Source organism: Ictidomys tridecemlineatus, chromosome 7 (genome assembly GCF_052094955.1).
Source record: "Ictidomys tridecemlineatus isolate mIctTri1 chromosome 7, mIctTri1.hap1, whole genome shotgun sequence".
NCBI lineage: Eukaryota > Metazoa > Chordata > Mammalia > Rodentia > Sciuridae > Ictidomys > Ictidomys tridecemlineatus.
Window position 1 is genome coordinate 655,515 of NC_135483.1, and position 14,019 is coordinate 669,533.

A 14,019-nucleotide genomic window follows, 5' to 3' on the forward strand; every position below is an offset into this window, starting at 1 on the left:
ACACCCTCCTGGCCTGACCCAGAAGGAGGGGCCGCATCACTACACCCTGTTACCCACTGAGGAGCAAATGGCTTTATTGGGAGACCTGTGGGGGCTCATTGGCTTGCCCTGCCCAGTCTGGCCCCTGGCCCCTTCCCCACCATCAGGGGCTGGGTCTGGGTAGTGCCTGGCAGCCGAGGGTCCCAGGAGGCCTTCCTTTGGCAGGTGCAGGCACAGTGTGCTATTGTCGGGCTGCTGGTCTGCCTCAGGCGAACTTCACCAGGCGGCCCAGCGTCTCCGCAGACTTCTCCCGGACCCCGGGTGCTGGGTCCCGCAGCAGGAGCTGCAGGGCTGGGGACAGAGGGAGAGGCGGCTGTGTGCACACCCTGCGCCTGCTCCTGGGGCCGCCCACAGCCTTCCTAACGGAGCTCTGCTGGAAGGGCTTGGGAGCCAACGGAAAGATAGTTTTTCCTTTTTTAGTGTTTTTTAAGCTCTTTTGGAACAGTTAGGAAGTTTCCGTGAATTACTAGAGACGATGAGGTCACCAGTGACAGGGAAAAAAATCTTGAAATCCAGGAAAATCACTTAGTCCCCGCAGATGCCCACAGGGTCACTGGGCCCAAGCAGAGCTGGACAGGTTGGGGGGGGGGGCTCAGGCTGTGGGGGCACACACCTGCAATCAGTTGCTCCAGGTCCACCTGTGGCTTCTGCTCGGGCTCTGCATGCAGCACCAGGAACCCTGCAGCAGGTGGGGTTAGGTATGTGGCAAGAGTGGAGGTGGGCCCCAGGGTTGGGGGGGCGGCGTAAGGAGGTCAGCCAGCGTTCACCTGTGAACATGGGGGCTGCAGCACGGACCTCTTCCAAGGTGCTCTTAAAGTAGAACAGGTTGGTGCTCACCAGGCGGCCCAGCAGGTCAGGGAAGTGATGCATCTGCAGAGGCAGGCAAGGCAGTAAGGGTGGACAGCCTCGCCTGGGCAGGGCCTCCCCCGTGTGCCCATCTCACCAGGTGCTTGCAGGTTGAGTTGAGGAACTCCCCGAAGTGCAGGCTGCGTCCCTCCTGCAGGTGCTTGTGGAAGGTGGCTGCCAGCTCCTCGCACTCCAGGTTGGGGACGCACATGCACAGGGCAAACCTGCAGGCCTACAGGGTACCACGCTGAGCCCCGAGCCCGGCCCAGGCCCCACCCCTACCCCACCGGCTACTCACACTGGCCACAGGGGCTTGAGGGTCCTGCAGGTGTAGCAGCAGAGGCACCAGCCCGCCCACAACCTGCTCCAGGAAGACTTCTTCACAGTCCCCATGGCAGGCCTTGTTGAGGTGCCCAAAGAGGCGGATGGATGCTTCTCGGAACTCTACCTTCTCCTGGCGGAGGTGTTGCCCTGTCACCTTACAGTGCTCCTCCCCCCTGGCCCTCCTGCAGCCTGTAGCTGTGGGCCCCTGTCAGGTGCCATCCTTCCTTGTCCCATGTAGTGTGTGGGCTTGGGAAGAGAACTCAGGTTGCCACAGAAAAACTCCTTGTTAGGGACTTGGGGCAGACAGTACCTGTTGGGGCCTAAGTGACAGGTGGAAGTATGGCTCAGGGGACCCATGGGGAAGTGGCAGGGACTGGCCAGGGGCCATGAACGCTGGCTTCAGTACCCAACCCCACTGTGGCTGGCCTACACTGTCGAAGAAGGGCCGGATGCGGATCACTGTGTGCAGCAGCACCAGGCGCAGGTCCCAGGGTGCCACCAGGTCCAGCAGTCGAGCCAGGCCCACCATGGCCTCCAGGGCCACCAGGCCATGTGGGTCATCCCTGTCGTCCAGCCCGCTGATCATGGCTGTTAGGAGCTGGGGGCCGTGGGCTCGCACCTGGAAACCCTGCATTCAGTCTTGGCTCTGCTCCTAGCCCCTGCAGGCACTGTCCCCCAGCCCCAAGCAGCTGCACACAGCCACCACCCTTGTCCACTTCCACCTGGATCTCCACAACCTAGCCATGGCCTGCTGGACCCACCTTGTCCGGGGAGCCAGAGGCCACATTGGCCAGGCCACGCAGCACCAGTCTCCGCACACTGGTACTTGAGTCCTTCTGTCGAGCTGCCAGGTTGTCCAGCAAGGACTCCAGAAGCATCAGGTCATTGACCACATTGCTACTGAGCAGCTAGGGGCAAAGGCACCGTGACCACCTGCTGCCTCCTACCAGAATACCGCAGCAGAACAGGGTCCAGGACAGGCTGGGGATCCCCTTCCTCCCTCAGGTCTGCACTGACATCGCCACCCTGGCCTTCCACTGCCAAGGCCTGGCCAAAGTGTTAACTTCTGCGGTCACTGAGGAGGACCAAGGCAGTGGCCACCAGGGGCTGGGGAGGCAGCACCAGCTGTGGGCTCCTACTCCGTTATGAGACAGTGATGGTGTCTTCCCAGTGCCCAGCAGGAAGGTAGGGCCACCCCCATCTCCCTCAGGGTCCTACCTCAGCCAGGAAGGCGGTGGAGGTGACTCTCTGCATCTCATAGGGGCTGTTCTGCGTGCACACAAGTGCCTTCACCACTAGGGGGAGCCGGGGCCCTGCACACCGGGCCATGGCACTGGGGAAGGAGGCCCCCAGGGGTTCAGAGGCTGAATCAGCCTGCCTGGAGCCCGCAGGCCCCGTCCAGTCCACTCACGTGCACCTAAGGGTGCTTTCACCCCTCACCCTGCATAGCCAGAACTCCTGGCAGCCCTGCCCAAGCCTTCCAGCTCTTCCTCTCAGATACCCCCTCCCATGGCCTCTTCCGGCTCATGGATGCCCCTCCTAGGCAGCTCCAGGGATCCCAGGCTCTCAGATGTCCCCTGGACAGAACTCAGCCTGCTTACCTGGCCAGCCGGGTGACCCCCTCCTCATGCCCTGCTGAGGTCCTGAGCAGCTCCCAGCCCCCTTCCAACTGCATACACTGTGCCACGTCCTGGCTGCCACCTCGGAGCAACAGGGCCTGGAGCGCATCCACTGCAGAGCTGTGAGGGTGTGAGGCTCAGCTGCTGGGTGGGCCCCACCTGGGGCCCAGGGGCTCTATGTGTCTCTTCCCACCGGGGCCAGGAAGGGCCTGGGGAGCTGAGCCTGTGTGCAGCCCCCTGTAGGCGCACACGCGCACACATGGGAAGGAATTCCAAGGCTGCCCAGCCCCCAGGCCTGCCAGTCCACCCTTTAGGGAGCAGACTGCTAGGACTGCGGGGAGGTCCTTAGGTGCCCAGCATGACTGATGCAGGGCCTGAGACAAAGACCCTCCTCTCTTGGCCCGGTGGGGAGCTTCGGATCAGCCATAGCCACTGGTGGGTGCAGGCAGAGCCACCTGGCCACACCAGCCTTTCTGGATTCCTCAGCCATAACTGCAGCAGGGACATCGGAAGAGGCCACATCAAGCTTCCAGCCTCTCCCAAGCACCTTTGCTGCCATGTGCCAAGCCAGGCACTGTTGGGCCATGAGAGTAGCGGCCCCAGGTCAAGACCTGCACACAGCCAGTTCTTGCCCCTCAGCCTTGGGTAACTCGTGTCTGTGACTGAGATGCTATGTCCACACTGGGAGACTCCAGGGCCTCTGCCCCACTCCAAGGGATTAAGCAAGGCTACGAGGTGAGGGAGCAGAAAATGGCCCCAGTGCTGGGGGTCACAGGCAGGGGGCTGGGCCGGATCTCTGGCTCTCCAGTTTCTTGCAGAAGACCTGAGGCTCACGGACCAGCAGCAACAGGAAATGAGACCGAGACCACAATCCCCAGGGCCTTGCTCCAATAAGCTCTCTCTGCAGGTAGCTCTAGCATCCTCACTAAGGCCTGTGGTCTCGCCCAGACGAGTCCATCCCTGGCAGAGGTCTGCTTCCCACGCCACTGCCTTCCTCTCTGCTCACTGGCCACTCAGGTTTGGCCCTACAATGGCTTTTGAGGCATCATCCCCATGAGCTCTTGCCCTGCAGGCAGATATTCAAAGGGCAGTGTGAGGAACCCACCATGGGTGACACAGTAGCCACATGACAGCCTGTCCACTACAGTGGTCACCTCTTGCCAAGTGCTGGGCCTGAAAAACCTTCTGTTTACCCTGATAGGCTGTGATTGTGTGGGGGGCTATGGTGTGCTGGGGGTGTGGGGAACAGTGGGTTCAGGTGTCCAGCCGGGTGGGCAGGGGCACTGCTGAGGCTTCAGGACAGGCCTTGCCAGCCCATGCATGTGGGGCCCTCAGCCTCTGGGGGCAAGGACCCTGGGTCGGGCTGGAGAACCACAGCCTAGAAACCTGGGCAGAGGCTCCAGGAGGAAGCCGATGCTTGGGGCTTCCTCCCAGCCCAGCCACCTCGCTGGGGACATCCTGAGGTGGCTCACTGCTGGGCACCAGCTGGACCAGTGCCTTGTGTGCTCGGGGTGGGGAGGGGGTGCTTGAGTGGGCACCCAGGAATCCTTGGTTCTAAGGGAGGTCTGGTGTTTGGGCTTGGGGGTCCGGGGTCCTGGGCCCTGGATGTGGAGCAGCCTGCACTGACCACAGGCAGAGAGAGCCACACTAGCTGCTGCAGCTAATGCAGAGCATCCCACCTCCGTCCACACGGGACAGGGCCAGCCGTGGGCCACAAGGGAGCCAGGGGCAGGGTGCTAGACCAAGTGCCTGAGGGAGACAGCTGGCTCCGGCTCAAGGAGCCGAGTTTGGCTCCTGAGTGGACGGCCTGTCAGCCAGGCCTTGCAAATGTCTGGGGCCCAGGGCTCCCGGGGACGCTCACAGGCGGAGCTGAGTCCAGCATGCCAGACCCGGGATTGGCCGGGCCAGTAGCTGCTCTTTCCCATTCAGTTTCTACTGGGTCTTCAGGGAACCAAGCCAGCCCTGGCACCAGCACCTGCTGGGTTTACAAGTGGGTCCTGAGGCAGAGCAGCCCCTGGAGGTGGTGGTGGGTGACTTGAGGCTCCCCCTCCATGTGTCCCTGGCTGAGGTGCCCACCCAAACCTGGACACCTGGGTGGGCTGGAGGCAGGGCAGTCAGGATGGGGGCATGGCAACCCAGAGCTCGCCAATGTCCGGGCTCACGTGGCACTGCCAGGCTGCCTCATGGAGTGTTTTCTTCCACTGCTCAGACTGTTGGTAACCCTGAGTGTCCCCACACCAGCCCAGAAATGACCCCCAAGGACCAGGACCGGCAAGCCCAAAAGAGGCACATGCTGCTAGACCTTGAGGACAGCTCAGCCCAGCCTCGAGTCCACTGGCTGGTTCTGCCTCACCCGCCCCCAGACTCGGCTCATTCCACAGAGATGGCAGAGCCCAACCCCTGACAGCCCAGGGACTGGGCAGGAGCGCTGCACAAAGCCCAGGGCAGCCTGGCGACTTCTGCTCAGCACCCCGGCACACCCCGAGGCTGCTCCGCTAGGGCAGCTTCCTTCCATGCAGGCTCCAGGCCATGCCCAGAGACCCCACCGCCCCACTGAGAGAGTAACATCCTGGACCACAGGCAGCTCCCTGCGAAGTCCCTGGCAGCCACACCCATAGTCAGCACTGCTGCATGGGCTTGCAGTACCCCTGTCCCCACCCAGCACCGACCCCAGTCCTGGCTGCACAGGTGAGATGAGACCAGGGGACTGCAGACAGGGGTCCTTCACCCCCAGCACAAAACGTGCCTGGTCATGACGACGGCCCGACCCTGCACCGATGGGCAGTGCCGGCCCTGGGAGCAGACTCTCCTGGGCCCTCCCCTCAGGGCCAGGCAGCAGGCATGCTACCCTCCCTGCCTCCAAAGCACACAGCACACAGCCCTTACCTGCAGGGCTCCAGGCTCCTGGCCGGGGCTGTGCCAGTGCCCCTCCTCTCCTTGACCTGCAGGTTCCGGGGCAGCTGGACACCCACAGTGCAGCTGACACGAAGCAGCAGCGCCACCAACAGCTGGGGGTAGAGCTCTAGCACCGCAGTCCCCGAGGCGGGAGCAGACAGGACCTCGTACAGTGCACAGGTGGCCTGGGGAGAGGCCCCAGCAGGGTCGCAACCCCTAGGACACAGCGACCTCTGCTCTCTGACCCCAGGACCCCACAAACCTCCGCCCCTTGGCATGCACCCATGTGCATGGGTTCCACAGAGGTCTCGGGTTGCCAGAGGAAGGCAGGTGGAATCCCGGGGCCACCACAGGGATGGTCCTGAGCAGCGTGGCTCCCGGGACAGGAGGCGTGGTGGCCCTGGGAGGGGCCTTGGGTCGCCCATTCTCTGTTCTTTAGGAAGAGAAGGAATTCCCACAGCTGCTTTACTACTTGAAATGTGGCCAGGCTGGCTTACTATTTCCACAGGATGAAACGCGACATGGGCTCCCTTGGGGGCCAACACCTGCCAGGCTTTACGAGCCTGGGCCGGCGCCTGCAGCCCTGGAGCCCCCATGCAGCTGCCAGGTGCCTGCAGGAGCCTAGGCCTCCCTGTGGGGTGGGGAGCTTGGTGCCCTTGGAGCTCCCACTCACCACAAGGGGCAGCAGCGTGGCCACCCGGTGAGGGCTGCTGCCCAGCAGAAAGGCCCGGCTCTCTTTGAAGGGTACGTCCCTGCTCATCTTCTCCAGGAGCAGTTCCAGGACCTGCGTGGTGAGGCTGGGCTGCACGGCCAGGGCCCGCCACAGGGCACAGGTGTGGCTGGAGAGGCGAGAGGAGTGTCACCATGAACCACAGTCACTGGCACCCAGGCTGGGCCTCTGCCCAGCAGCAATAAAGCCCCCGGCTCTCCAGTGCTCAGATACAGCAGCCTCAGCTCCAGCTAGCTGGCAAGCAGCATCCTGACCTGAGATGTGAACGGCCCCTTCCTCCACCTCAGAGGTCTATAAACAGGGGCAATGAGAGGCTGGGAGAGGGCTCCAGGCCTTCACCCAGGGCCCGAGGCAGGAGGGTGCAGGCACTGCTGGGGCGCCGCCAGAAACACCAGCCTCTCAAGGAGGCAGGGTCCAGGAGCAGCTCGTGGTCACAGAGGACCAGGACACAGGGATGTGAGGCAGTACGGGAGATCACCTGGATGCCGCGGGTAGCAGAAAGAGGCCCATGCATTCACGGACACAGGTGTTCGGACTCAGAAGAAATCAGTCAGGTTTGTGGTCAGAGAAATCACTATAAGGTTCAAAATGTCTAATGGGAACTAGAAACCCTAGAGATGTAGTAAAGTTGAAGGAAAACCAAAGAATCAGCCTGGGAGGCTGATGCAGAAGGGTGGCAAATCTGAGGCCAGCCTCAGCAACTCAGTAAGACTCTGTCTCAAAGTAAAAAGGGAGGCTGGGGCTCAGCGATAGAGTGCGTGCCAAGCACGTGCGAGGCGCTGAGTTCGATCCTCAGCACCACATTAAAATAAAGGTATTGTGTTCAACTACAACTAAAAAAATTAAAAGGGCTGGGGATGGAGCTTGGTGGTAGAGAGCCCCTGGGTACAATCCCCAGTATCAAAAGTAAACAACCTGTAGGAATGATAAGGAAGGCCAAAGACACCTTCAAGTGAACATGAGTGGATTCGTCACTAAAGGGTTCTTGCCAAGGAAATGCTAGACGTCATACTTGAGATGAAGGCAAGTGGTGGGGATCCCAGAGCCTGCGGGGTGCGTGGACCCACCCACAGCACAGGCAAGTCCCCCGGCAGCTCAGCTCAGAGAAGCCAGGCCCAGCTGGACCAGGGGTCCTGGGCTGTGCCAGGGCTGTACACAGTGGGCCAGCCAGGAGGTGCCAGGGTGTGGGGGAGGCCCGGAGGCCCTGAGCCCTCCCAGGCAGGCCTGGAAACTGGAATCTCTGACCTTTGTACACGGGAAGCCCACTCCCGGCACGCAGGGTGCACACCCAGCTGCTGGCCTGCCCAGCAGCTTGCTGACCACCCACAGCCACCCCACCTGTACCCTGCAGGAGATACGCAGGTATTAAAGATTGTTGTCCCTAAAAGCTCCACACTACAAACAACCCAAGACGTCCACCACCTGGAATCAGGAAAGTGAGCTGCACCAGACACAGCCCTGAAGAACAAGCTGCCCCCAGTGCCCCCCAGCCACACACGGTGCAAAAGCCAGGGGGGCATCCATTCTGTCCCACCCATTTCCAGGAATCTCAGGTGGGGCAATCAGCCAGCAGCAAGGAGGCACTCAGATGTCAGGAGGATGTGCCTGAGCAGTGCCCCCCGGCGGGGGGTGCTAAGGTCTGCCAGCATGGAGTGGCCACAGAAGGAACCAGGACACACGTGCCCTCTGCACACATTTATACCCCACAGAAAAAGACATACGGAATGCAAAAAGAGCAAGCCCAGTGGTAAATATGTAGTGAAATTCAGCTAAATGAAGACTGCACAAGAGAGTGACTTGAGAGGCTGAGGCAGGAGGATCACAAGTTGGAGGCCAGCAAAACCCTGACTCAAAATAAAATGTGAGAAGTGCTGGGGGAAAGCTTGGTGGTAGAGTGCTTACCTGCACTCAACCCCAGCACTACACACACACACACACAAGAAGAGCAATGCCACGCCGTCAGAAAAGCTGGGCACACAGGTAGGCTGGGGGCTGGGGAGCAAGCCCTGAGCCACACAGGACACTGTGCTCAAAGCAACATGTCCCCTGTCTAACCGTGGGATGGGAGCAGCAGAGGCGAGGAGACCCTGTGGTGGGGCTCTCACAACAGGCTTCGAGGGGCAGGTGCCAGGGCACACCCGCCCGGCCAGGGGCAGAGCACAGCTCCGGGCCGCCTTCAAGGCACTTGTCAGAAACAGCTGTGACTCAGGGTGACACCGACAGGAGGGACACAGGCACAATACCCCTTGGCCCAGGGCTGTCCCTGTCAGCACCGCAGCCAGGACCAGGCACGGCAGCTCACAGGTGCGCCCGGGTGCAGTGGCCCCAGAGGGCGGGCAGTGGTGGGCCACAGAGGCAGGGCCAGCGAGCCCTCGAGAAGCTCAGGGTGCCCGCGGTCAGGAGCCGGGAGGTGAGTTTGGGGAATGTCCCGTGAGGACACAAGTCCCTCAGCTGCTAGAGGGACCCAAAGTGAGCATGGCCATGGGGGGCTGTTCCCAGGGATGGTGGGTGCCCTGCAGAAGACCAGCCCCGGGGGGAGGCCTGGACAGAGATGGCCTGCGGACCAGCCTCTAGCAGCCATGGCAGTCAGAGCCAGCTGGGCAGCCCCGGGGCCACGGAGGAGGGCCAGGACGGGGCCCGGTGGGAAGCTTGATGAAACCCTAGCAGCCAGGCAGACCTGGGAAGGGCCTCAGCCAGATCCTGAGCAGCTGTGAGGGACAGCCCCACAGTGCCTAGAGGCAGGCCTGTCTTAGAGGACTCCCGTCCCCACGGCCCGGGCCTGAGGACCCACTCAGAAAAGCTGGGCACACAGTAGGCTGGGGGCTGGGGAGCAAGCCCTGAGCCACACAGGAAGGACCTCCCACTCTGGTCGACAAAGCCCCACCTAAGGGCCCGCCGGCGCTGGGTACCTGTCAAAGGGCAGGGGGCTGCCCAGCAGGCTGGACACTACGGCTGCGCAGTGCTGGGAGGCCAGCAGGTACAGGCCGTGCTGGGCAGCCGGCAGGATGTGCTCTCCCTGGGTCTCCTGCAGCTTGGAGCGCAGCACACTCACGATCTCCGGCACCTGCAGGGGGACAGGACAGGAGGGAGATGTGGAGGTCAGGCCACAGACCAGGACAGATGAGGGCACAACAGGTCAGGCCCACGCCACCAGGACAGCCTGGCTGTGGGAAACAGCCCCTGGAAACCAGAGCGTCCAGCTGCTGGCGCAGGCCCAGGCCCAGCTCCTGTGGTCCCAGGAGATGGAGAGCGGACTCCACGGGGAGAGCAGCTGAGCGGGGCTCAGTGACAGCACTGGCCCATGAGGCCTGGGTCCCCCCAGCACCAGGAGCAGGACAGAGGAAGGGAGACGGCAGAGGGACCAACAAGGCGCGGGGGGCAGGTGCGGGCCAGGAGGCATAGCGGACGCTGCTGGGCCCCTCAGGCCCACAGACTTCTGGAGGCCCAACTCGTGTGACTCCGACAGCTCCCCTGGGCGGCGCGCTAGGGGCCGGGGAAGACAGGAGAGGACGATGGCACCTCAGAAAGGAGGGGGTGGGACCTGGACACACCCACCAGGGTCTGCAGGGTCCTGCTGCGGCCCAGAGCAGTGAGCAGTGGGGAACAGGGACAGGTGGGTCCCCAGGCTCAGGGGCGCTGGCCGGCAAGTCTCTGCTCCAGCCTCTGCAGTGCCCGTGCCCCTGCGCCAAGGTCGAGCCCCTGGAAAGCACCAGCAGGCCAGCGGCACACTGTCTAGGCTGGGTCACCTCCCAGCTGCGGCAGAGGGACTCACCAAATGGCCTGAGCAGCTGGAGAGGAAGAAGGGCCTGCCCTGGCCAACAAGGACACTCAGAGGTGTTGGGGGAAGCCGACAGGCCGGGTGCTACCCACCTCCGAGGCTCGGGAGGCCCAGTCACTGCCTGGCCCCAGCTTGGGTGGCAGCTCCCTGGCATTGGCACACCCCTGGCATCTGCACTGCTGGGCCCTTCTTCCCTGGCCGCACCTGTGCCTGACAGGTGGCTGCCACAGCTCGGTGGACTCTGGCTGGCCCAAGAGTCCCACCTGGAACAGCATGAGGGCTCCTGACTGTGTGCCTCCTGTGCTCTGCCACTGGGCACCTCCGGCCCCTGGAGGAGGCGCAGAGCTACCAGCAGGGCTCGTCCACACTCGGTGAGGCCGTGCAGGGCTGTGGCAAGCTGTGAAGGCTGGTGTGGAGGCTGGTGGCGTCTAGCCTCCACGCTTACTGTCCCGCTCACAGCCCCAGGACGGCCTCACATACCCAGGTCCTGCACAGACCCTGACCCCTGAGTGAGGGCTGCAGCCCACTGCCCGGTGGAGGCTGTACCCCAACCTTCCAGGCTCTTTGGGGCTCCTGGATCTTCACCAGCCTGGCGGAGGGTCCTCCCCTCGCCATGCACCCCTGCAGAGCACCCTCACCTCTCTGTCCACCTCCACGGAGAGCTTTGTGGAGACACAGTCCAGGAGCCACTCGAGAACACTGCCCACAACAGAGTCCCACTCACTCCCCAGCCCCCAGCCCCCAGCCCCCCTCTGTCTCTGTGGTCTGCCGGTTCCGAATGTTCCAGGTCAACGGAGCTGCACGGCATGTGGCCTGTGTCTGGCTTCCTTCACGTGGGGCTGTTTCCAAGGTCCAGCTACTGTCCATTTGTTCACTGACATGGACATTTAGGTGCTGCTACCATGAACATTTCTGCACAAGGTTTTGAGTGAACCTGTCTTCATTCTCCTGGGGATGCGTGTACCTGGGAGTGGGCCACGTACTATCTTTGTGTTGGGCTTTCTTCTTTCTTTTTTTTAAACCTTGTTAGCACTGGGAATTGAACTCAGGTGCTTCACACTGAGCTACATCCTCAGCCCTTTGAATTTTTTTTTTTTTTTTTTTTTTTTAATTTTGAGACAAGGTTTCATTAAGTTGCTGAGGCTGGCCTGGAACTTGTAATCCTCCTGCCTCAGCCTCTCAAGTCACTGGCTCACAGGCGTGGCCACCGCGCCCGACTGTCCATGTCTGACTTTCTGAGCACCTCCCGGACAGTCCAATCAGCAGCACCTGCCCTCCCAGGGGTCAGCTTTACCTGGCATCTCCTCTTTTCTCATGTTCCCTGGGCGCCCAGAGCACACCCCCAGCCCACAGCAGGCCGGGCTCCCAGAGCGCAGCACAGCCCTGCTCCTCTGACCCAGGGGCTCTACAGTGAGCACATCTCCAGCCCTTGGTATTCATCATTTTGAGACAGGGTCTCACTAAGTTGCTGAGGCTGACCTGGAACTTGCTATCCTTCCTACCTCAGCCTCCTGAGTCGCTGAGATTACAGGCGAGTGCCAAGGTGCCCAGACACAGTCTCGGTTTCTACGAGGTCCCCTGTTAGGGTATCGCATGGCAGGGAAGAAAACAGAGGGTCACCGAAGCACTAGAGGCCCACGGTGCCAGAGCCCAGCTGCAGGAGTGACTGCAGCTGAGGCGCAGAGCAACCAGGCGCTAAGGCTGGGTCAGCAGCACTGCCCCTGGCTCGGGAGGTCAGGTCCATGAAGGGCCTACCTTTGTCCAGAATAGAAGGACCCAAGGCTAAAGAAAGCCCCTGGAGGACAAGGCAGGTGAAGGCTTCTGGACAGAAGCCCTTTCTTGCAGGTGACAACAAGAGCACAGGCCGCAGAACCAGCAGGAGCTGGAGGACGTCACCAAGCGGCAGGTCCCCAGCAAGACGGTGACCCACAGCACGAGCCCCGCGCCTGCAGGTCCTGTGCTTGGAATGAAACCTCTCAACCCAGGAAAGCCCGGCCAGAGAGCAGGCGAGGGGTCAAGTCAGCCTTCTCCACAGGTGACGGGCAAATGGCCGAAAACCACGCGGGACACGCGGCCTCAGTCACCGTCATAGGAAGGCAAATTCAGACCTCTCGTCCTTCAGGGGCCACTACAAAAAGGACAAACAGAAGCTGACGAGCACTGATGCCCACACAGCAGCCTCGGGCACCGCTGACGGGAACGGGGCGTGGCGGCCACGTGCAGAACAGCAGGGAGGCCCCTCAGGTCGTCACACAGGCCACCCCAAGACCCAGGAACCCCACTGTGGGAATCCCCCCAGAAGGACCAAGGGAGGGGCCTGCAGAGGTGCCCATGCAGCACACTCGCTGCCGTCCCCCATGACAAGCAGGAGGAGCAACCAGTGCCCACCGCTGGACAATGGGTGACAGAATGAGGCACATGTAGCACGGGACCAGCCACGGGCCCAGCAGCCTTCACCTCCAGCTGGTCCTTCCCCCTCCAGACCACCAGCGGTGGACCTCCGAGGCTCAGTTGCACCCCCCCCCCGACCCCCGACGCCGGGCCCACTCGCCTTCTCCAGCAGCGCGGGGCCCCGCTCCTTCAGCAGGCAGTTGATCATGACCGTAGCTGCACGGGAGCAGTTCTTGTCGGGGTCTCCCAGACCCTCAAACATGGTCAGCAGGAGGCTGATGAGCTGGTCTGGCGGAAGGCGCTTGGCAATGATCTAGAAAGGGTGACGCGGAACCAAGAGGCCAGGCCCCTCCAGATACCTCTCACTCAGGGAGGCCCCAGGGGATCGGCAAGTCCCTCCTCCTGTGCAGTGGCCCCTGAGCCCCCGCAAGGACCTGGCTCCCCTGCAGCTCAGCAGCCGACAGGAGCCCCTTTCCTCCTCCTGTGGGCACCAGGTGGCCAGAGGTCAAGGCGAGGAGAGCAGGGGAGGGTCAAGAGGCAGCAAGAGCTGCCTAAGCCAAAACACCGGCTCCCACCACCCTGCCTGGCCCCTGCTGCGTCTCTGTTCCTCTCAGAAAGGGTGCAGGTGACCACGTCCTTCCTTTTTCCTTTGTCAGACTCAGACCCATGAGGGTCCTCCCAGGGAAAACAGGAAGGCAGCAACATGAGGCTGCAGAGGGGCAACTTTCTTCATCCCCTGGAGCCCTGCTGGGCCTCTGAGTAGCCATCAGGAAAGCTAGGGACAGGATAGCTCAGGCTAGTCACAGGGACCAGGGAGTACAGGAGATGGGGGCGAAGGGGACACCCCCACAGAGCCACGTGCAGGCTGCTGAGGGATGAAGGACCTCGGCCCCTGCACAGGCCAGAAGCCAAAGGCAGCCCTCCGCTGTCCAGAGAGGCCATGTGCACAACACCAAGAGAGGCCATCGGGCTTCTGCTCGGGATCCTACAGTGCAGGAGGCCTGGCTGTCAGGCTCCCTGCCCCAGGCCCAGCCTCACCACCCGGAACACCACTCTGCACGGCCGATGGTGCCTCAGGAGGAAGGCGCTGGGGGCACAGGAGGTGTGGGCCCGAGACTGGGCCAGACGACACATTGTCTGAAGGCAACATGTCCCCACCCTCGTCCCCTGCTCTGCGCTGGAGCACGGCCTAGAGACGCCAGGCAGCCCCAGCCCTCCTCCTCGGGCACATGCCTCGCAGGTACCTGGGCTACGCTGTGGCAGGTGTGGAAGAGGGTGGCAGGGTCAGGGTGCACCAGGCCGTCCTTGAGGCCGAGCAGCTGCTCGGCCACATCGTCGCGGTAGTCCCGGGAGAACCCTGAGGGGCCAGAGGGGCCAGGCTGAGGTCCTCTGGGACG

General features: G+C 62.3%; 1 protein-coding gene across 10 annotated transcripts in view; it reads right to left on the minus strand.

Moving 5' to 3' along the window:
- Positions 1–57: 57 nt before the first annotated feature.
- Positions 58–14,019, minus strand: part of Mroh1 (maestro heat like repeat family member 1) — a 71,828-nt gene continuing 57,866 nt past the window's right edge. For 5 of the 10 annotated variants that reach the window (XM_021723303.3, XM_005316043.5, XM_021723291.3 and 2 more), the window contains 14 exons: positions 13,867–13,979; positions 12,783–12,935; positions 9,363–9,517; positions 6,397–6,562; positions 5,715–5,908; positions 2,811–2,948; positions 2,428–2,542; positions 1,971–2,117; positions 1,640–1,828; positions 1,184–1,339; positions 983–1,117; positions 807–909; positions 653–718; positions 58–330 (listed from right to left, as the gene is read on the minus strand). In XM_021723303.3, the coding sequence (XP_021578978.2) occupies positions 245–330; positions 653–718; positions 807–909; positions 983–1,117; positions 1,184–1,339; positions 1,640–1,828; positions 1,971–2,117; positions 2,428–2,542; positions 2,811–2,948; positions 5,715–5,908; positions 6,397–6,562; positions 9,363–9,517; positions 12,783–12,935; positions 13,867–13,979 (1,916 nt within the window). In that variant the 3' untranslated portion in view covers positions 58–244. Of the gene's footprint in view, positions 331–652; positions 719–806; positions 910–982; positions 1,118–1,183; positions 1,340–1,639; positions 1,829–1,970; positions 2,118–2,427; positions 2,543–2,810; positions 2,949–5,714; positions 5,909–6,396; positions 6,563–9,362; positions 9,518–12,782; positions 12,936–13,866; positions 13,980–14,019 lie in introns of those variants that run through there. The other 5 variants (XM_078016465.1, XM_078016466.1, XM_021723324.3 and 2 more) reach the window with 3 other exon arrangements.